This window comes from Gopherus flavomarginatus, chromosome 3 (genome assembly GCF_025201925.1).
Source record: "Gopherus flavomarginatus isolate rGopFla2 chromosome 3, rGopFla2.mat.asm, whole genome shotgun sequence".
Lineage (NCBI taxonomy): Eukaryota > Metazoa > Chordata > Testudines > Testudinidae > Gopherus > Gopherus flavomarginatus.
In genome coordinates this window covers 46344845-46366944 of record NC_066619.1, presented here as the reverse complement: position 1 = coordinate 46366944, position 22100 = coordinate 46344845, and the positions used below count along the sequence as shown (strand labels likewise).

Sequence of the window (22100 nt, the reverse complement as noted above, 5' to 3'; positions counted from 1 at the left end):
ACACTTCAACTTTACCTCAGCTAACTTGCTGTTATATCAGTGCTGGTGCTACCCATTAGAGATCCCAAATGGGAATATCCCTCCCCCCCAACAGACCCCCCTACCTCTTACTAATAATTAATAGGGGGCCCTCTGGAGCTGCTCGGGGCCCTAAGAAATTGCTTAGTCTGCTTATGCCTAGTGCCAGCTTTCTGTTACACCACATGTGGGAAGAATATGGAACACAAACTGATTTGACTTTTGTCTAAGAAAAGATAAATTCAAAAGTTTTAAAATCCACAAACTACACACAAAAATATTCTAGAACTACAGTATAACTTTTGACACTGCATTAATTCAACACACAAGTATACTTTAGCACTTCCAGTTATTTCTAACTATCTATGTATCAGAAGGGCCAAGTTACCTTTAAAACTCTAAATATTATTTTCTTCTTTGACCAAGTCTCAGTCCTTTCCCTACCCCCTCACCCTTTTATGCTTTTTGGTTCTTGGCATTCCTAGCATAATAGGATGCATAGGCTGATGAGGCAGCTAGATGTTACCAGAATTATTATTATTATTCTTTAAATCAAAAGTAGAAAGTCTCTTTTCTGAAGGATATAGCCTATGTTGATCCCAAAGCATGCTCTCCTCCCCACTGCACAGACTATGCAGACTTATGGTAATCAATCTGTAAACATATTTCAGAAAAATCTAAACCCTGTTCTTGATACATCTGCCCCTCACATTTGCCCATGTTCTTTCCTCAACACTTTCTAGTCGCTGAAAGTTTAGTACCTGGAATTCCAGACTATTCTCCAGTTATCCAGGGGAAGTTATTCTCCAGTCAGTTCAGTTAAACTTGGCTTTAAAAGATGCTCAGACCTGTTAGTTTCATGGATGAGAAGCATTAAGCTAAGCAAGATGGTAGCAGTCCTAAATTTACATTAGATTGATAGTCTCCTGTCCCTATCACTACAAAATTGCTTTTTGACTTACACTGAATGATTTCTGATATGTTTGTATAGACAGACCATAACTCAGAATATGGACCCTTCCCTCTGGTGTTGCTGTATCTCCTATCAAAATGGCATTCAAGTGCTAAACTAAGCATTAACTTTATATCATCATAATATGGAAAATACGGCCCTAAGACCTTCCCAAACCTTTATTGCTTATGGGCTTAGAGGTTTGGTTTTATAGCTAGGTGGTTAAAAGAGAAATGAGGGTGGCTTAGGTTAAATTGAAAGAAATGAATTCACCCTGAGGTGCCTCTGTTTTCACTCCCTTTCATGACTCACTTTATGTCTTCAGCAGAAATGTGTTTCGGCACACCCTCTTTTAGCATACTTACAGGTAAGACAGCATGTGTTTCACAGAGGTCACGGATTCCATAATTTTCCGTGACTTCTGTTGCAGCCGCTGTGGCTGGCTAAGGGGTTGCCCGAGCAAATCAGGCAGCCCTTGGCTCAGTTGCACCAGCCACTGCTGGGGCAGTCTCAGGACACTGCACCCCTACACCCCTGCAGCAGTTTTAGTGGGGGGCTCAGGACTGGGGCAGAGGTGCCGGACGGCGCTTACCTCAAGGGACTCCCCACAAGCAGCCAGCATATCCCTGCAGCTCTTAGGCAGAGGGGCAAGGGAGCTCTGCGTGCTGCCCCTGTCTGCAGGCACCACCCCTGCAGCTCTCATTGGCTGTGGTTCCTGGCCAATGGAGACGCCGGAGTTCGTGGCGGGAGCCCTCTGACCCTTCCTTCCCCCTAGGAGCTGTGGGGACACGCCGGCTGCTTCTGGGGCACTTCGCAAAGCCAGGTAGGGAGCCTACAAGCCCCGCCAACCCTCCCCACAGCACCAGCAGGGGTACTGGACCCCACGCTGCCCCCCACCCCATCCCCCAACACCAGCAGGGGTCCTGGGCTGTGCTCCCCTCCCACCCCCAAACACGAGCACGGGTTCCGGGCCACCCTGTCCTAGCATCTGTGGCACTCCCCCAGAGCACTCACGCACCCCCCCCCCAGTTTTTGTTACGGTATATAATATAGTAAAGTCATGGACAGGTCACAGGCCATGAATTTTTGTTTACTGCCCGTGATCTGTCCATGACTTTTACTAAAAATACCCATGACTAAAACGTAGTCATAAGGACATTTGATCTGAAGTTCAAAAATTTCTCAAAGTGGAGAGGCCACGATTCCTCCTCACTTTCTTGTACAACTGTCTATCTTTGTGAGCTGCAGCTTTTAAGCACATGCTCTTTAAGATTTGTCTCCTTCAGAAACTGACTTATGTTTTTGTACCATGTATGAGGCCAATACCCCAACTGGTCCTCTGGGTGCTACTGTAATATAAACAAGAATAAGAAGAACTACCATCTAGACTTTTCCAGGATCCGGTTCATGAAGGCAATCTCTTCTATCTTATTCCCCATCAGCGCCTAACAGAAATGGAACCTACAGCTTGATGCTGAAATGAGGAGTGAGACTGTTCTAGAATCAGTCTTGATAATCACAGATTGATGGTTTTCCTTCTGAAAGAAACTTATAGATACTATATATTTCAAAAGAAATGTAATCCAAGTTACCAAGGGTTTATGCAGAGGCCACCTGAAATCAAATTCCAAGGATAACTCAATACCTAACATGGTCTTTTAGTTATGCTCAAGAAGTTTGACTTTTGGTGCAGCAGCTCAAAAACAGATCTAAGCAGAATTCAGTATTAACACATTGCCAGACAAAACTACTGCTCTGTCTCAAATTTTAAGCCAGAAGTTAACAGATACATCAACTGTTACAAGATACATCAAGTCATATAAAAGTTGACTGTCAAACACCTAAAAGCCTAGTTACTGCTAATGCTTTCTTCCATACAGCCAGAATTAGAAGTTAACTTCTGTGAACCACATCAAAACGGCAATTTGAAAAAAATTTATTGATAGCAAATGTATGTAACTCAAATGTTCGTTAATGACTGTTTTGTTTTAGGGAATTATGTTGACACTTCGTGAATAACCACAACATTTAAGGGCAAAATCCCTTTGTTTTGAAGTGGAAATCTGTATTAATACTGCGATTCAGTTATGTACTACGTATATACAATACTGAAGTCATAACTTGCTCCCAAAAAATATGCTCATGTTTTAAAATGTACATTATTTCAGACTAATTTAGCCAGCTCTATATCTGAAAACAAGGTTTAATTTTATAATTTTAAAAGAAAAATTGTAAACATATTTTAGTGTCATCTACTATGAAACATATGGTACAGTGTACATTAGGAATTTGTTCATTTTACTGTTCATTTGGGTTCTTATAAGAAATTACAAATTGTGTTTTGTCCACTTCATTTCATTACACAACTGTTTGAGTGACATCCTGTGGTGCTATTCAGTATTACTTTCCCTTTCCATTAGAGGCATACTTATATTTATATTCATTATTGGCTTGCGGAGCTGAAAATTCTACTAAAGGATCTTAAACAACACATGCACTTAAAGCAGTGCACTTTGGGTGTGATCTAAACACTTCCTCCTACATATTACAATCAGAGGAGAAAACAGCTGTTTGTTCTTTCAGCAAGACCCAAATTTCCATTCAGTTTGAAAAAAACCACGACGTAGCATCCAAAAGCAAATGTTTTCCGGACTGGGAAAAAGAAGTGAAGGGGGAAATATACTTTATCTACAGTATAAACAAAAGTGCAAAAAAAGATTCATTTTCCAAAATAAGCAGGGATAGAGGGGGCAAAAACAGGGACAGATTATCTACTGATAACCAGGACAGTAGAAATCAAAATTCAATTTCACAGCAACTCTTTTTAAAGCATTCCCCATTTGGATTGCTGTTTCTCAGTTTCGAGTCAGATGAAAAATGAGATTTCATCCCGTTGACAAAGAAAAATACACAAGGAAAGGATTTAAAGCTAGTCAAATCTTTCATCCTGGACATGTAACTTTACAGTTTATTTGCTGAGAAATGGGGTAAGACATACTTATTTCAAACTCCCACACTCTAATTCAGTTCACACCACTTTTAAATAAAAGGCCAAGCTCAAAAGGCCTACTCACATGTTTAAATGTTGGCACATAACTTGCTGACTAGGGGCCCAAATCATTCTGTAAAGTATATTTTGGTATTTGTGATCAGGTATCCAGGTGACCAGTTGGATACTGTTTCTGGAAGGAAGAGGATGTGGAAAGGAAGACTTCAGAAGGAAGACTCCTATTGATTAAGATATAAATACTAGATTTTTTTATAACACAATTGAAAAAATCTTAAATTTTGCTCTGCATGCCGAGATGCTTCAACTTGGCATTTCCATTAAGACAACATTAATTGTTTTTGATCCATTTACATTTTTTCCCCCCAGGGAGCAATTTTTTTTACTGTATGATAAAAGCAGCTATGGTCAATTATAGTACCTAGTAATGCTAGTAAATACAAAAATTAACTTATTTATGTATTGCTTTATAAAAATGAGATAAAGCAAAGGTGGTGTATAGCTACCTCAGATATTTCCCAACACAATCTTTTAAAAAGCCACACACTGAAGTTTTAGATTTTTCCCTCTCCAAGAAAATACAAAAAGCACACAAAGTGAACAAGGTATTTAAATACATACACAAATCGTTGTTTCTCACTTTATGTATGCAAACATGAAAGCATAAAGCAATAAAATTGCATCTTTGGACCCTGCATGACTGGAGACTCAGTTTTTCTAATCTTTTCAGACTATCTGATTCCCTCCTAGTTTATTACCATCTTTGAAGCGGATTAAATGTACAATTTACTTCCTCTAGATATCTTTAGTACATGGCACACCTCTACCCCGACAGAACGCGACCTAATCCCAGCCCAGATCCCATCACTCTGCCCCAGCCCGGAGCCCCCTCCTGCACCTAAACTCTTTCCCAGAGCTTGCACCCCTCACCCTCTCCTACATCCCAACCCCCGTCCCAAGCTCAGCCCAGAGCCCCCTCCCACACTGCAAGACTCTCGGTCCCAGCCCAGAGCCCGCATCCCCTCCCAAACCCCTGCCCCTGAAAGTGAGTGAAGGTGGGGGAGAGCAAGCGATGGAGAGAGTGAGTGATGGAACAAGTGGGGGGGGGGGCCTTCGGGGAAGGGTAGATCCTGGATTGCCCTTAAATTCAAAAAGTGATCTTGGGTGTAAAAAGTTTGGAGACCACTGCTGTAGACTCAGCTTAGGATTCAGTATCTATATTATAGGATACATTCCAGCCAAACCATTTATTTTTGCTGGCTTACAGATCCAATAAAAACTGGCATACCATCATATTAGTGGGCATCATGCCATTCTAACAGATGGGCATGAATCTAGATTTGCTAGTGAACCCGTATATGCATCAAGTTTGAATATTAGGGGTGTACACCCCCTTAAAGAATTCCATAAATGGCAGTCTCTACAAGCTTTCCATGACCAGCTAACAGATGTCAAATCAAAACTCAAATAATTTAAAAACTCCAAAAACACCTTTGGCAGCTGTTGAAAGCAAGTTTTTGGATTTGATGAATCTGAATTAATCTTCTGCATAGAGAAATAAGAATCTTCATGAAATCCCCATCAGCTCTCTGCACATGGCTATGGCAAATTTCAGAAAAACAACAAAAAACAAGTTTTGCAGTCCAGCCAACTTTCCTGATGAATAGCTCAGCAGCATATATAAGCCAAAACTGCAGGAAGAGGACCCTAATAAATTACAAATGCATTTTGTCTGGTAATTCTAGTTTAAAGATGCAAATCACTAAAGTTGAAAATGCTTGTTAAAAATTTTGCCATCTGTTGAAATGCTTAAATACTGTATCTATCTATCAGTAAATACTTATGTTCTTCATGAGGTTTGCCTGTAAAATTTGACATTTGGTTAAATATCTCAGTACAAGTTTTATTGCTACAAACATGCAGTTTCCAGGAACCAAATCATATTAAAATTTTATAATATTTATTGCATACTTGCAAAATACGTATTTTAGCAAAAGAACAGATTTGTTGATAGTGAAGTTTCATCTGTTGGGCTGCAAATAGCTTCATGAGGCAGGACCTGTATTTTAGGACATGCATACACGTTCATTCTACAGCGCTATATTGGCAATATTTCCTCCTAATGCTAAAGGAGACAACAAGGATTGGTTCAGCTCTTTTGCCCTCACCATAGAAGTATAGCATACTACAGGCTCATTACGGTTAGTTATGAATTTTTTTCCTAAGTTTGCAGCCAAATAGCATATCACTATACTGCAGAAATTATTTCCATGTCTTTTCCAATAAGACATTTTATTTAACTGACCTAATCAAGCCAAAGCTTTCTAGGCCAATTCACTGTGGTCATGAGGATCTCTATCACTACTACTCACATATTAAGCCAGTTTTCCATTCGAAAGGAATCAGAGCCATTTCTTTCTGATCCTGTTGTTTCTACCCTGAGATGAACAAGCCCTGCCATTCACCTCTGTGTTCTTGATATGGCTGGGTTGATTCAAGTAATCAGAAGATTTGTTAGAAGCAATGCATACTGAATAGATTGAACCCAAACCAAAGAGGAGAGAAATATAATCAATCAATACAGAAGAAAGGTAAAAAAAGGGGCACTGTACATTCCAATTTTAGTCATAATGATCTCTCTCCCCCATTCTAAGACTTTCCCTTCGCCTCTCTAATCACAAACATTTGATGCAAAAGCTCTGACTCTAAATTATCGTTAGCCAAGGCAAACATGTATAAAATAACTGCTATCCTAACATAACTAATACACACAACTTTAATAATTAATAAGAGCAGTGTTAAATCTCACTCATTTCTTATCTTTTGCGTTGAATATTTATGCAAGTACATGGATCTTTGATACAGAACTTTTTGATTCTCCCTTCCAAACTCCATCGCTTAAGAGGCAAGCACAACAGTCTTATGAAGTGAACACCACATCACCATGTCACTAAAATAGGAACCAGAAATCCAAACTCTCGAAGTGAAAGGGCTGGCAATATTGTTGACATGACGTGTTCACCCATGAAGGCAATGCATATCACTCTGCTCTCCTCTGATCCCTACTGGCCATCTCTGAAGTATTTTCAAGCTCTGCAGGCAGAAACACTAAAAAATGAGAACTGAGGAATCTCCCCTTCTAATCCTGGACTGAAGCCATCCCTTCCCCGGGAATTTGGGAAGGGAAGGCAACCTTCATTTGGACCTTTTGTGTGTGTATGCACCATGATAATCTTTGATTACATGATCACATACTTTTTTCCCCCAGGACCCCTGCATCATTCAGTGCACAGGATGGAGCATGTTCTGGGGATGAATCAGGATTGTGTAGTACAAGCTGTTTTCTCTAGGACCTTTGCCTCATTTGTTGCCAAAGTTGAAAGGTGTGTAGTGAATAAGGCTGGGAATTGGAAGAGAAAGGATTGTTAAGGCTGCTCTAAGGCTGCTCTGCCCTGGAGAACTGGGTTCTCTCCCCATCTCTGCCATAGTGTTTCTTTGTGATGCTAGGCACTTAAGCCAAGTTTTTCAAAGCTATTCACTAATTGTGTTTTCCGGGTGCCCAACTTGCAAAGGGGATGAGTACTTGCAGCTGCAACTGAAATCAGTGCTGCATGTGTATTGCACTTAGAAATGCTTTATAATACTAAGTACTCTGAAAGCCAAGTCTTGGGCATCTCAGATTGGGCACTCAGAATTAGTGGATACTTCCGAACTTAATCTCTCTCTCTGCTCAGATACCAATCGGTAAAAAAAAAGGATAAGATCCCTATGTCTCAGTGTGTTGTGAAAATGAATTTTAGTATTTGTAAACCACCCAGGTAATATGCTGATGAATGATACAGAAAAACCATTGAAGAAGTTAATAATTTCTGTATTCAGAGCAAGGTTTGAAAATGGTACAGTAAAAAAGGCATGAGTCACACATTGAACAACAAGAAGAAAACAAAATATTGAATAGCTTGTCATTTGGTAAGTACCATCACTCGTCTACTGAATGAAGCTGGTGTCCTGTGAAAAATAAAATAGTATGCAATAATGTAATTAAAAGACTATTACAACATACATTGGAGAGTCAAACTAAGATAACAAAGGGAATTTAAATACTGGCATTTCCTATCTTTTGAATGCTTAACTTTACAACCTTAAATTTTTAATGTAATTTTGTGAATAATATTACTGGTTAGAACTGCACTGCTTGTACATGATGATTATACTCAGCTTGTAATCTCTTGTACCAAGATAACTAATTTTTAGTTCAGCGATTAATATATCTGTCAGACAGAGGTCTGAAATAGAATTACTCTGAATTGGGTGAAAGACGGAGTGTTAAAAATGTATACATCTTCTAAGAACCCCAACAATCTTTTACTACTAGCAGAATGAGATCTCTAGCATATGCCTCCCAAAAAGAAGTCCTTTGTGATAACTGCATACAGCAGCTTAAGAAGCCACTCATCCTGCCCTCTATGCATCATAAAAATTACACTAATAAACCATCCCCAATATTCTATTATAGACATCATCAGTTAGAACTTAGTTTAAAATTTGACGTATTAGTCTCTCCATTCACACCACATTGCCAAATTCTAATATGTTAAGTACTAGGAATAAGGAGTGTATTTTTTCCAGTTCACAGCTAATAAGCCATACTAAATAATATGCTAATATTTATACTTATGGAAACCAATATCATTACCTGTGAGACTACATTGTTTGTAGCAGATTTCTGTACAGATAATTTATAAGTCCATCATTAAAAAGTTGCCAGAAGGAAAACTGGAAGTTTGAACAAATGGGCCAAGAACATCTGGGACTTTTATCAGAGGGGTAGCCGTGTTAGTCTGGATCTGTAAAAGCAGCAAAGAATCCTGTGGCACCTTATAGGCTAACAGACGTTTTGGAGCGTGAGCTTTCGTGGGTGAATACCCACTTCTTCAGATGCATGTGGTGGAAATTTCCAGGGGCAGGTATATATATGCTAGCAAGCAAGCTAGAGATAACGAGGTCAGTTCAATCAGGGAGGATGAGGCCCTGTTCTAGCAGTTGAGGTGTGAAAACCAAGAGAGGAGAAACTGGTTCTGTAGTTGGCAAGCCATTCACAGTCTTTGTTCAATCCTGAGCTGATGGTGTCAAATTTGCAGATGAACTGAAGCTCAACAGTTTCTCTTTGAAGTCTGGTCCTGAAGTTTTTTTTACCTCCCCGATTGAACTGACCTTGTTATCTCTAGCTTGCTTGCTAGCATATATACACCTGCCCCTGGAAATTTAAACCACATGCACCTGAAGAAGTGGGTATTCACCCACGAAAGCTCATGTTCCAAAACGTCTGTTAGTCTATAAGGTGCCACAGGATTCTTTGCTGCTTTTATCTGGGACTTTTGGCACCCAGGGATATTTGAGAGGTACTTTATAGGATAAGCATATTAGCTGGAAGTTTCTGCTAAAATGATCAGCAGCAAAACCATTAATTAAGAAACTGATGTTTAAACAGCCAGTTTTAGGTTTCAGAGTTAACAATCCATTGAGATTACAGAGAACAAGTAATACCTATCTGTGAGGTCATTTCAGGCTGTCTCTGCAGTCCAAGAGGGAAGTCTCCAAATTTATTCCACAATAATCTAAACAGACAGACTGAAGATAGGATTTTCAAGAGCACACACCCCTGTCTTAACTACACTGCCACTGAAGTCTGGTGGAGCTTTATAAACAGGAGCAGTTAAGATAAAGACCAACACTTCTGGAAATCCCACCCTTAATCTCAGTGTTAAGTACAAATGTCCAACCATAACTATGGAGTTCTTACAGCACCTCAAAAAGTCTGGGGAAGATCTGCAGATTGTATCCCAAGAACAAATGGCAGTCACTTTGTAGTCTCCAGTTAAAAAACTCTCCGCGTTCTATAAAAACAAGCAGAAGACCTATGCTCACTCTTATACCACTAAGTTAATGACCATAACTACAGTGTTTAAAAAAAAGTATGTCATCCTCCACTTGGATTACAAATAAGGTTCCACAGAGAGGAATCAGGGTAGATAAACAGATTTAAAAAAAAAATCAAGATTATTTAAATTGTATTTTTTTAATTTAAATTAAATACAGATTTAGACCAGGAAAGTTTGTTTTCTTTTTCCAATCTATGAATAAAAGTTATGTAGGAGGATGAAATCTACTAGTTCTAAAATCTTGAAAGACATAGCGCTGGTCTACATTGAAAAAACATACATTGGCGTAGTGAATAATCTACACCCAAGAGATATAGCTATACCAACCTAACCCCCTGCATTGACAGTGCGAGGTCAACAAAAGAATTCTTCTGTTGATGAAGCTACCGCCTTTCAGGGAGGTAGATTAACTATACTGACGGGAGAACTCCTCCCATCACTGCAGTGAGTGTCTACACTGAAGCATAGCTGTAGCTTTTAAGTGTAGACATGCATGTAGCAACCCGGAACAATAATTTCTATTCACTAAATACAGATACAGTAGAACCCCCTTTATACTGTCTAACTGGGATTAAGACCGGATCAGATAATCAAAACTCTGGACACCCCAGAAAATGGGAAAATATGATGCTGCAGTGCCATCTACCGGCAACAGGAGAGACCACCCGCTTCAGACCCTGGAGTCCTAAGTGTTCTGTAAATATGGAGAGCTGAGTGCCAGCTAAGTGAGAGTCAGATAAAATGGTGGTCTACTGTACTTCCTTTAATACATCAACCTTTTAAATGCAAAACATGTTTTGATAACCTTTTGAGAGAGAGAGATATATATCTATATATAGATATATATCCAGCAAATTAAAGGTAGCTTTGTTTCATACAAATTTAAATGCTAGTTTTTGTGCATTTTGAATTCAACTTGAATTTCCATCCATGTCGAGCTTGATACAAGTCAAAGAAAAATAAATAAATCCAGTAAATAAGAAATGCATCATTCACCATTTTCTAACATAATAAAAAATTAAGAACCTGAGTAAGTATAAATTATGCTATATAATTGCTTGAACAAATGTCTATGGATTTAGTTCCTGGTTAATAAAAAGAAACATCAAATTGAGTGAAAAGGCTATATTTTAGAGCACATCAACATGGGTTAGTGGGTTGCCCATGAGAATCAACTTTTTTTTTTCCTAAATACAAAAATACTTAGAAACTACAAGTGCAAAACCAGATTGAAGTCAGTAATTTAAATCAATCCACCCTGAGAGGAATTCCAATTCAATTCCCAATGCAAAGCCTTTGTGCCACCAGAGTTGAATACCAAGGGCGCACATATTACTTCTGTCCATTCACTGCAACAAGAAACAACTTGGACCTGGGTCAGGAACTGGGAATTATCTGTAACATCTCTAGCAAAACAAGTATCGGGGGTAGATGTGTTAGTCTGTATCCACAAAAAACAACAAGGAGTCTGGTGGCACATTAAAGACTAACAGATTTATTTGGGTATAAGCTTTTACCCACAAAAGCTTATGTCCAAATAAATCGGTGGCACCTTGAAGACTACCAGTACTCCTTGTTGTTTTTCTAGCAAAACAGTTTCAAATGGTCTGACCAGGAAATGTGTACAGAATTAAACTCAAACACCAGACTCTCTTCCCAACTATTCTTACTGGAGCTCTGCATAAGGGGTGGATGAGAAAGCCACCCTCCCTCTAAAAAACCTGAGGCAAATAAGAAAAAGCTTCTGATATCACCCTTCTGGATGATTTGCCGTAGGATGTTTTCATGCATCCCATAACTGACCTATTAAGCACCACCACCAAAATTGTTCTTGACAATTAAATACTCATGTCTTCCAGTCATACTCAAGGAAGTAGTTTTGGTTTTCTGTTTGTTTGTTTACTTTACTAAAGTCCCAAATCCATGGGTCCTCAGTGGCAAGTCAGCTGTAGATCACCAGCTCAGACTGTACCTGCTGTCCCCCCACCATAACCCATAACCGATTCCCGCAAGGTACTTCCCCACATCACCAGTACTGGAACTCCTCAGGCTAGCCACTAACGGCTTGTCTAAACATGGAGTTACCCCTTATTGTGTCCACACATGGAGTTACTTGTTCAGGATAACCTCATACATAAACTAGTCCTAAGTTTGCTGGCTGCAAATCCTGCTCTGAAAAACACATCAGAGGTGCTTGTTCTTCAAGCCCTTCAGTTACCACATCTTCCTCTCCCTCTGTGAAGTTTTGAAGTTTCAGAAGGAACCTAAGGGGTAAGATCAGACACACACACACTCCAGGAGCTCTTCAATTATCCTAACTTTTCCATGTTTATTTATAATTACACACACCACATACGTATACAGGATCCAGTAAGCCTGGTTTCTTTTCCTGGCTCTGCCACTAGCCTACCGCATGACCATGGGTAAGTTATTTCACTGTCTGTTTCCCCATTTGCAGAATGAGAATTCAGAGAGATTCACAGTTTTTTAGACTTGGAAGTACCATTGTGATTATCTTGTCTGACCCCCAGTATAGACCATAGGACCTCTTAGAATTAATTCTTATATATACTCAGCCTTTAAGGCCAGAAGCAACCATCATAATCATCTAAGTCTGACCTCCTACACATTGCAACCCACAGAACCTCACCCACCCACTCCGATAATATACCCATAATCTTTAGCTGAGTTACTGACATCCTCAAATCAAAATTTAAAAAAGACTTCAAGTTACAGAGAATCCACCATTTACATTAGTTTAAACCTGCAAGTGACCCACACCCCATGCTGTAGAGGAAGGCAAAAAAAAAAAAAAAAAAGGGGGTGGGTCTCTGCCAATCTGACCCAGGGGAAAACTGGAAGGCTGTTCCAGAACTTGGCTCCTCTGATAGTTAGAAACTTTCATCTAACTTCAAAACTTCAAGCCTAAAAACTGGTTGATGGCCAGTAATTACTGAAACATATCTTTTAGGGGTGTAAATTGATACTTACCTCTTTTGTAAAGTGCTTGAGAGCTACAGAAAAAAATCACTGTAGAAGAGCTAGCTATTATTATAGTCCCAGCCACTGATCCACCTGTGGCACAACAGCTGAGGAGTTACAGAAGCAGAGCTAAGAGAATTTGTGGTGGGGAAGTTGGGTAAAGGTGCACTTAATCTGTATGTACGGAGGGAGGTCAGTTCAGCAGGAATCATGGCTAAAAGAAATGATGGGGGAGGGCAGAAATGGCAGGGGAACAGAAAAATGACTCATTTGGCAAACTAAGAAGATTTTCAAGCTAAGGAAATTACCACAAAGGTAACAATGCTCAAAAATGACAGAAAGCTCAACTGAATTGTTGTATAGTTGATATCAGTTTAGGTTTGGTAGCATGGGGGCACTCATTACTTGTGCAAAACAATCAACTGAAGCACACACAAATAATTGAATTTTTTAGGAACAAGGTGGGTGAGGTAGTATCTTTCATTAGACAAACTTCAGTTGGTCAAAGAGACAAGCATCTGAGCTCCACAGAGCTCTTCTTCAGGTCTGAAATATCTAGTGTAAACAAGACCATAATTTACATTCATTTCCATTGGTTTTGATATGATTGGATTTCCATTTTCCTGACAAGATACCCTTTTGGCTTGAATAGCTTGTTGAAGAGCTTGTATGGTTCTCTCACCAACAATACCCTTGGGGGAATTCTGAACCACAGCAAAAGCACAGAATCAGGGTGGACTTGATTTAAATCATGATTTAAATCACTAGCCAAGAAGACTCGATTTAATCATGGATTTCTACATAAAAGTGCATTCTTGTTGGTTGTTATAACCTTAATACATATTCTTCACAACTCAGAGATACATGCAGGTTTCATTTTTAGAACGTACACAGTGTACATTTTTTAAGTGATTTATTTTGAAAAAAACTTTTAAATTGGTTTCATAGCTATATCAGAAAATGAATGATTGTTTGGTTATTTCATTTACCAAAGGTAATTGAAGCAGATATTTATGAAGTCATTAGGAGGTGAACTCTCTCTAATTCAACAAGTTAATCATTAATATTTGGAGGATTTTCTTGCCATGCTGTATTAGGAGGAGACCATCACCAGAAAGACATTTAAATTGTTTTATTTAACTAAAACAACGTTATGTGTTCTGGATTTTTTTCTTCAATAGCAAACATAATATTTTAACAAAACAAGCATATGCATTTTTTAATTTAAACATTAAGTTTTTTTAAAATAAGGTTGGTTTTTGTTAAAATTGTTTTTAATTAAAATAGTTAAATGAAATATTTTAATAAAAAAATTAAATTGACTGTGTCAGCCAGGTCAACATGAGAAACTTAAAATATTGGTTTCTGCAGCTAACTCAGTCATCTCCACCTTCATTTTCATGTTGGCTCATAATCTGGAAAAGAAAAACAAGCTTTCCTGCTTTTTCTTTCTACACCAGCAGAAGCTACTGCTGTTAAAAGTGAGATTATCACTCCAAGAATCTCTGAATCCAAGTGCTTAAGTGACTTCCATCAGTTCACTGGTGTGACTTTCTTTAAATCATCATCAGCAAACACATATTTCTTGAATGGTTCACACTTAGCTCTGAAGTTTATTATAGTTGGCATTATAGAGGGATGATTGCTGGATGTCCATGTCATAGCCAACTCCTCTTCTTCAGTAATTAAGTTGACACTGGTACCGAGTATTGAGAATATCTGTAAGAAAATGAGCTGGAGATATTGCTTGTCCCATTCGTTTTTTTTTAGTGCTTGTAATTTAACTTTGCCATTGCATATTTCTCTCTTTAAGATCTCACTCAGTTCCTTCCAAATGTCAACAGCATCAGCAATAAAACAGCTATTTCCCTGCATTTTGTTCAAGGCTATAGAAATAGGCTTCAGGATACTCAGCATGTGTTCAACATTTCTCTGAAGCCCAATCCTGAAAATTTTGGCTGTGATAGTGCCATCTATTTTTTCACAATTTTGTTCAGAAGCTGTCATCAGATTAGGCCAGTTCTTGATATAGTGCTCAAAACAGTCCACTACCAAGTTCCACCGTGCATCTTGCAGGAGAGTTAGCGTGGTTCCTCCCACTTTTTTCCAGAGCAGCTGCTGCAAAGTGGTTGTTACGGAAGTATTTTGAAATTTCAACAACATTAGCCTTTATTTCTGGAACATGGAAGTCTTTGGGTAGGAGGTATATCAAATGAGCACTGCAACCGTATGTTATTAGCTTGGGACTCTCTTCACTCTCTTCTAAATAATTTCTTCTCATCTTGGATATATTTGCAGCATTGGATATGACCAAGCTGCGTACGAGATATTTGAATTTTTTTTCCACAGATTGTTATAATTTTTACTGCTAATTCTTGTAAGTATTCTGCCGTGTGTGTATTTCCTGATGTATCAAGTGTTTCTGTAAGGATGACATTCCCTTCTTCTGTTGTCACACAAGCATATACAACAGGATCTTGACCACCCATCAAGACTCAGGTTAACAATTTCACCCTTTTGCACACTGCTCAATCTCTCTTTCATACATTTTACCCAGCAATTTGGACAGCGACATCTGCTCTCATGGGTGGCCTGTATCCTGGTCTTAACGACTTAACCATGTTAGTGAAATGTGAGTTCTCAATCATATGGAAAGGAGAGTTTGTTGCATAAACAAACTGGGCAATTTTTTCATCAATTACCTCTCTTTGTAATCTGCTGGTTCTTATCACAAACTTATCTATGGTTGTTTCTGGATGACGGAGATTTTTTTTCTTTTTTGCTACAGATGATATACTGTGACTTTGTGACATGCATGATATAACAAACACTAGCATTGGCAGATAACTCTGAAACTACAGAAAATGATGGTGATCTTGAAGGTGGATAGTCTTCAGAACAGATTCTCCTAAACAAAATAAGTCAATGTGGTTATTGAATTATTACTACACTGCTCATTTAGTATCTCATACTACTCATTGCATTCACTGACACTCAGTACTACTTTAAAGGTGAAATTGTAAAAGGAAGATCTGCCTATTTCAGCTATTTATTTTTATCACAACTGCATCTAAAATGATAGTACCATACAGTAACAACTATATTTTCTGCTCAAACATGAGAATTCAGGGATAGTCCAGAAGGAAGACAGGCAGTCCTTAAGGAAGAAATATGAAATAAAAAAAAGTTTAGCAACCTAAAGATCCTGTATGTTCAAACATGTTCCTTTCATCATCTTCAATGCAACTTCCTCCTGAGAAGGAACACATCTCATGATGTTGTTTCATTCGGGCAACCAGGCCTTGCATTTCTTTGTTGCGCTGTTTGCATTTTGCTCACATGCCTGTCTTACCCACAGGTACAGGAACTTCATTAAAATATTCCCAAACTGGGTCTCTTCTACGGAATGCTGCCATTATAGGTTTTCCCTTCTAGTGAGAGAGTGGTATGGTAGATCTCAAATCAATGAAGGCTATACTCAGAAAGACCTCAAGACTTTTGGAATATGCTTCTCACATTTATCTCCAGACTTCTTCTCCTTGTCCAGATCTATTTCGCCCCCAACAATCTTCTATTCATTTAACTTTTTGAAACTTCGCACTTTTAGAGAGATAAGGGATTGACTGTGTACACAAATTTGCAGAGGGACAATAGGGTTGAGGGCTGTTGTTTCCCACCTCTATATATTATTTATTTATTTAAAAACACTTTTGCTGTTAAGAAGCATGTTATCTCTGGAGACACAAATCCACAGTTTGAGAACTGCAAAACTAAGCATCTCTGATGGAATCTTCTAGACTGAGCACTGAGACTCATTGGGTAGATAGACAGATTAACCTAAATAATCTATACAGAAGCCCCTGGAACCCCACAAGATTGGGTCCCTAATCCATGAACTATTAGAACTCATTTACAAAACTTTTCTTAAACATTACATGAATATATTGTCTCATACTATAGAACTAGAATTTATAATCCCTATTCCATGGTGAGAGATCTTTGAGCTATAATGTACCTTAATTAAAACTATCTTTAGATAAAATGCTTTTTAAGGAAACAACTTAATTAAAAAAATCTGATTTTCTGATGGGGGAAGCAAAGGGAAGCCGCAACAGCAGTCATGGACCCTTCCCCAGCAGGGTGGGTGCATCATTTTCGGCACCCAGAGCAACCATCAGAGGGGGTGGGTGGGTCAGATTTCCCCCTTGCCCAACCCCCATGCATCCAGACCCCCCGCCAAGACTCACACCCCTACAACCAGAACCCCCTGCACTAGACGCCACCAAACCCGAACCCCCACCCTGCCAAGCCTCCCCCCTGCATGCAGAGCCCACTGCATCCAGACACGCCCCCCCACCGAGCCCCATCCCCTTGCACCTAGCCCTCTCCAGCCCCAACCCAGCTACTGGCTCTTACTCCGCACCAGGCTCAGCTGCCAGTCCCAGATGGGCTGGGGAAGGAGTACAGAGTGGCCAGGGCCAGGTCAGACAACCCCTGAAACCTCCCCAAGCTCTGCAGCCACCGCCACTTCCTGCCCCCATCACTCCCCAGCCACAGGAGAGGGGTCACTGTAGAGGGAGCTAATCCCCCATCAGCCCAACCCCCTTGCATCCAGATCCCCAGGCCCAGACCCCTCCGTGAAGCCCCACCTCCTCTGCTTCTGGACCCCCACCAAGCATCTCCCCTCTGCATCCGGACCCCCACCCCTGCACCCAGACTAGCCCCTGCTGAGCCCCTTGCACTTGAACCCCCATGCAGATGAGCCCCACCCCCTATGCACCTAGAACATCCCATGAGCCCTCTGCATCTGGACCACTACACCACTGAGCCCCAACCAGCTGCATCCGGATCCCCACATCTCCAATCCCAACTCCCAGCACCCAGACTCCTCCACTGAGCCACAACCACCTTCCCCTGGACCCCCTGCAGAATCCCATTGCCTAGAAGCCTCCTGTAACTAGCCCCTGTGCCTACAAATCCCCCCTGCATCCAGACCCCCCACTGAGCTGCCAGCACCCAGATTGCCCCGCACAGAACCCACTCACCCCACACCAACCCCCTTCACACTTGTATCCTGCCAGGCTGAGCCTGCCTGACCACACTTGGTGCACCTGGTGCGGGGCTGCTAACCCTGGTGAGTTGCTTTACCTACTACTCCCGAGGGAATTCAGCACCAAAAGATTAAAAATTGTATGCACAATATTTTAAAATCCTGAAAGTTTTATTTGTGAATAAATAAATGTGAAGGTTCCAGGGTGGCAGTGGAGAGCACTGGCCACTGGCTGCACAGGGGTGGGAGATCACCCAGGACATGGACCTCAGGGGCATACCTGACCCTTGCGCAGTGTTAGGGTGAGGTGCAGCCTCACCATTGAGTCTGTGTCCTAGGGGGGGTTGCAGGATGATCTCCCACCTCCATGCAGCCATATCACCAACTCCGTGGGTGCTCCAGGACTAGAGAACCCACAGGGAAAAATTAGTGGGTGCTCTGCACCCACTGTAAGCCAAGCTCCCTTTCTCCTCCACCCCACCCCCTCCTCCCTCCCTCAGTGCATCGCGTCCCCACTCCTCCGCCTACCTCCCAGCACTTGCCGCCCGGCCACTGCCAAACAAGTGTTTGGCAGCATTAGCAAGCTTCGGGGGGCGGGGGCGAAGAGCAGGAACATGGCACACTCAGGGGAGAGGGCGGGGTGGGGATTTGGGAAATGATTTGGAAAGGGGCAGGATGGGGGCGGAGACTTTGGGTAAGTGTATGGAATGGGGTGGGGCCTCATGGAAGGGGTGGAGTGGGGGTGGGGCCGGGGCCAGAGGGGAGGTTGCACCCAGGGGAAAGAGGGGAAGTTGGTCCCTATACATGCAGCCAGTCATCTGTGCTATCCATTGTCATGCTGGACCTCCACATTTATTTACTGACAAATAAAATTTGCAGAATTCCATAATATTGTGCACAGAACTCCCTCAAGAGTACAACAGTGTTTGACTCAATAAACAATATTACCTGGCCCACCTTGTCTTTCTCAAACTCCGCTATTTAATACTAGATGTGTTTCTTGTCTTTCAGGTTTGTTTGTTTAAGAGGATGCAGACACTCTGTGCCAGTATGCTTACAGTCTCCATGCTAAATCCAAGGATATTCTATTTCCTCAGTTTTGTCCTGGGACCACTTGCAAAACTAAACAACATCTTTCACATTATGTTTAACACCAACCTATGTAGGTGTCTAGTTTAAACATCATAGCTACAAGTGTCCCATAAGAATATTGGCACCTTTTAGAGAGCTTATTTACCTGTAAAAAGAAACTGATCTTTCAGTAGGTTTTAAGCATCAAAATTGCTGATGAACTACAACCTAAAACAGTTTAAAACTAAAATAATTTTAAAGTGTATTTTTGTTCTGTTATCTATTAACAAAAGACACCAACGGTTTAAACAGAGGCAGTAACTAAATATTTTATACGGCAATCAGAAAAATGGTAGTCACCGATTTGCTACAAGAGCCCCTTTGAATAGTACCTGTCACACACACAACTTGCATGGAAATGCCTGTACCATCAGGTACCGACTGGTTCTAAAAACACTACTTCCACCACGGTACATTGATTTTGCATCGTTTTGTTCTCCTGAGGCTGTTAGCTCAGGCACACAGCTCTCCAAGGAAGTTGTTTTTAGAAGTTGTGCAGTAAGTAAGCGGGTCTGTGGCGATCAACCAGCGGAGTCTCATTCAACATACGCAGCTGGGCACAGGAGCGCGGTAACGGTCAGTGTGTATCCCCCACACCTGCACTGTCTGGCCTGCCCACTCCGCCCCAATGCCGGACTCCCGCACTCCCCTCCTCCCTTACTTCTTGGTGTCGCTGCTGAAGAGCCCGAAGGCCGCAGGGACGGAGGGGGCTGTGGTGGGCGTCGCCTCCTGCCCCTGTTCCGTCGCCGCCTCCCCGCTCTGCTCATTGTAGCCAAGGCTGCTCGCGGACATGATGCTGTTGCTGCAGCTGTTCACCTGCCGGTTGCCCTGTTGCCGAATGGAACTTACGCGCTCGCGCACACCAGACCGGACTCTTCCCGGAAGCTAACGGCAGCGGCTGGGGCTGGCGTGTCACATGATGGGGCGGAGCTGCAGAAGCGGAACTTTCCCAGTCTGTTTTAACGTTACTATGGCAACCGATTTGCCGTCGGCCCGGAAGGGAAGAGAGGGGACGCGTGAGGCTCCGCCCAAGCTGTTAGCGTGACCCGGCGGCGTGTGACCGGGTGGTGTGGTTCCGTTACCCTCCTCCCTCTCCCCCGGAGGGCGAATCGGAGTCCCCATGACGGGGGACAAAGGAGGAGTCTCCTTGCTGAGGCAATGTCCGGCCGGGGGCGGAAGGGAACACTACTGGCACCCAAGTGAAGATTTATGCTTAAATGTATTATTTTTGGCCAGCCGCGCCATCCCCATCGTCTCCCCAGGCTACCGTACGGATTGAGGCTCCGGGGATCACTGCCCACATCTGCACGCCCCCTCCTGCCGGGCCCGTTTGCCGTGTGCTTGCAGCTACTTTCAAGGGACCCCGTCAGGTCAAAAATAATATATTTAAAGCAGAAATCTTCACGTGGGTGCCAGTACTAGCCCAGGGTGTTCCCAGAATCTGCATTCGTCCTGTGTGCTATTTGGTTACCTTCTGCATTTCAGTTAGGCCCTGATCCGCCAGTGAGCCCCGTATGAACAACGATTTCGTAGTAAAAACCCACGGTCCGTGCAATTTCATCTCATTCATTGCATCCTGGAAGTCTCTATTACAAATGAACCAGCCTACCAAAGCCCTAGTCTTGCAGTGAGTGAGCTGTGCATTCCTGCATTGTAGGTTTCTAGACTGTGATGGCTGCTTGCTCCTCCAGTGCCTCTCTCATTCTGGTGTCCTTTGTGCTGGAAAGCTGGTGCAAGTTTGGCACACAGTTAGTGGCCTTTTGCATGATTGCATCCGAAAGTTCTGCAGCCACTGCTCGTCCCAACCTTGCATTAGAATGTGATCCTTCCAGTCCATGGTCATTTCTCAGCCCCAGGGGTACTCAGCCATCTGCAGCTGCTCTCGGAGCACCAACCTTGAATTGTTTTTCACAATATCCCTCAGCAACCTCAGAATGGTAGCCGTGTTAGTCTGTATCAGCAAAAACAACAAGAAGTCCGTGTGGCACCTTAGGCCTGGTCTGCACTACGCGTTTAAACCGATTTTAGCAGCATTAAACCGATTTAATGCCGCACCCATCCACACTACGAGGCCCTTTATAGTGATATAAAGGGCTCTTTAAATCGGTTTCTGTACTCCTCCTCAACGAGAGGAGTAGCACTAAAATCGGTATTACTATATCGGATTAGGGTTAGTGTGGTCGCAAATCAACGGTATTGGCCTCCAGGCGGTATCCCACAGTGCACCACTGTGACCGCTCTGGACAGCAATCTGAACTCGGATGCACTGGCCAAGTATATAGGAAAAGCCCCGCGAACTTTTGAATTTCATTTCCTGTTTGGCCAGCGTGGAGCTCTGATCAGCACAGGTGACCACACAGAGCTCATCAGCACAGGTAGCAATGCAGTCTCCTGAGAATCGAAAAAGAGCTCCAGCATGGACCGCACGGGAGGTACTGGATCTGATTGCTATATGGGGAGAGGATTCAGTGCTAACAGAACTCCGTTCCAAAAGACGAAATGAAAAAATATTTGAAAAAATTTCCAAGGCTATGATGGAAAAAGGCCACACCAGGGACTCAGTGCAGTGCAGAGTGAAAGTTAAGGAGCTCAGACATGCCTACCAGAAAACCAAAGCAGTAAATGTAAAGTCCAGGTCAGGGCCGAAAACATGCCGCTTCTACATTGAGCTGCATGCAATTTTAGGGGGCTGCACCACCACTACCCCACCCCTGTCTGTGGATTCTGAGGTGGGGGTTGTAATCTCAACCATGGTTGAGGATTCTGCGGAGGGGGAAGATGAGGAGGAAGAGGAGGACGACCTTGCAGCGAGCACACAGCACTCCGTTAGCCCCAACAGCCAGGAGCTTTTTGTGACCCAGACGGAATTACCCTCCCAGCCCTCCCAAGCCACTAGCCCAGACAGTGAAGCCATGGAAGCGACCTCTGGTGAGTGTACCTTTGTAAATATAAAACATGGTTTAAAAGCAAGCATTTTTTAATGATTGATTTGCCATGAGGGCTTGGGATGCATTCGCG

General features: G+C 42.0%; 1 protein-coding gene across 2 annotated transcripts in view; it reads right to left on the bottom strand.

Moving 5' to 3' along the window:
• AP3B1 (adaptor related protein complex 3 subunit beta 1) overlaps positions 1–20026 on the bottom strand; it is a 310175-nt gene extending 290149 nt beyond the window's left edge. Inside the window, exon 1 of one of the 2 annotated variants that reach the window (XM_050946875.1) lies at positions 19744–20026. In XM_050946875.1, the coding sequence (XP_050802832.1) occupies positions 19744–19874 (131 nt within the window). In that variant the 5' untranslated portion in view covers positions 19875–20026. The remainder of the gene's footprint in view (positions 1–19743) is intronic. The other variant, XM_050946876.1, reaches the window with a different exon arrangement.
• Between the last annotated feature and the right edge of the window lie 2074 nt (positions 20027–22100).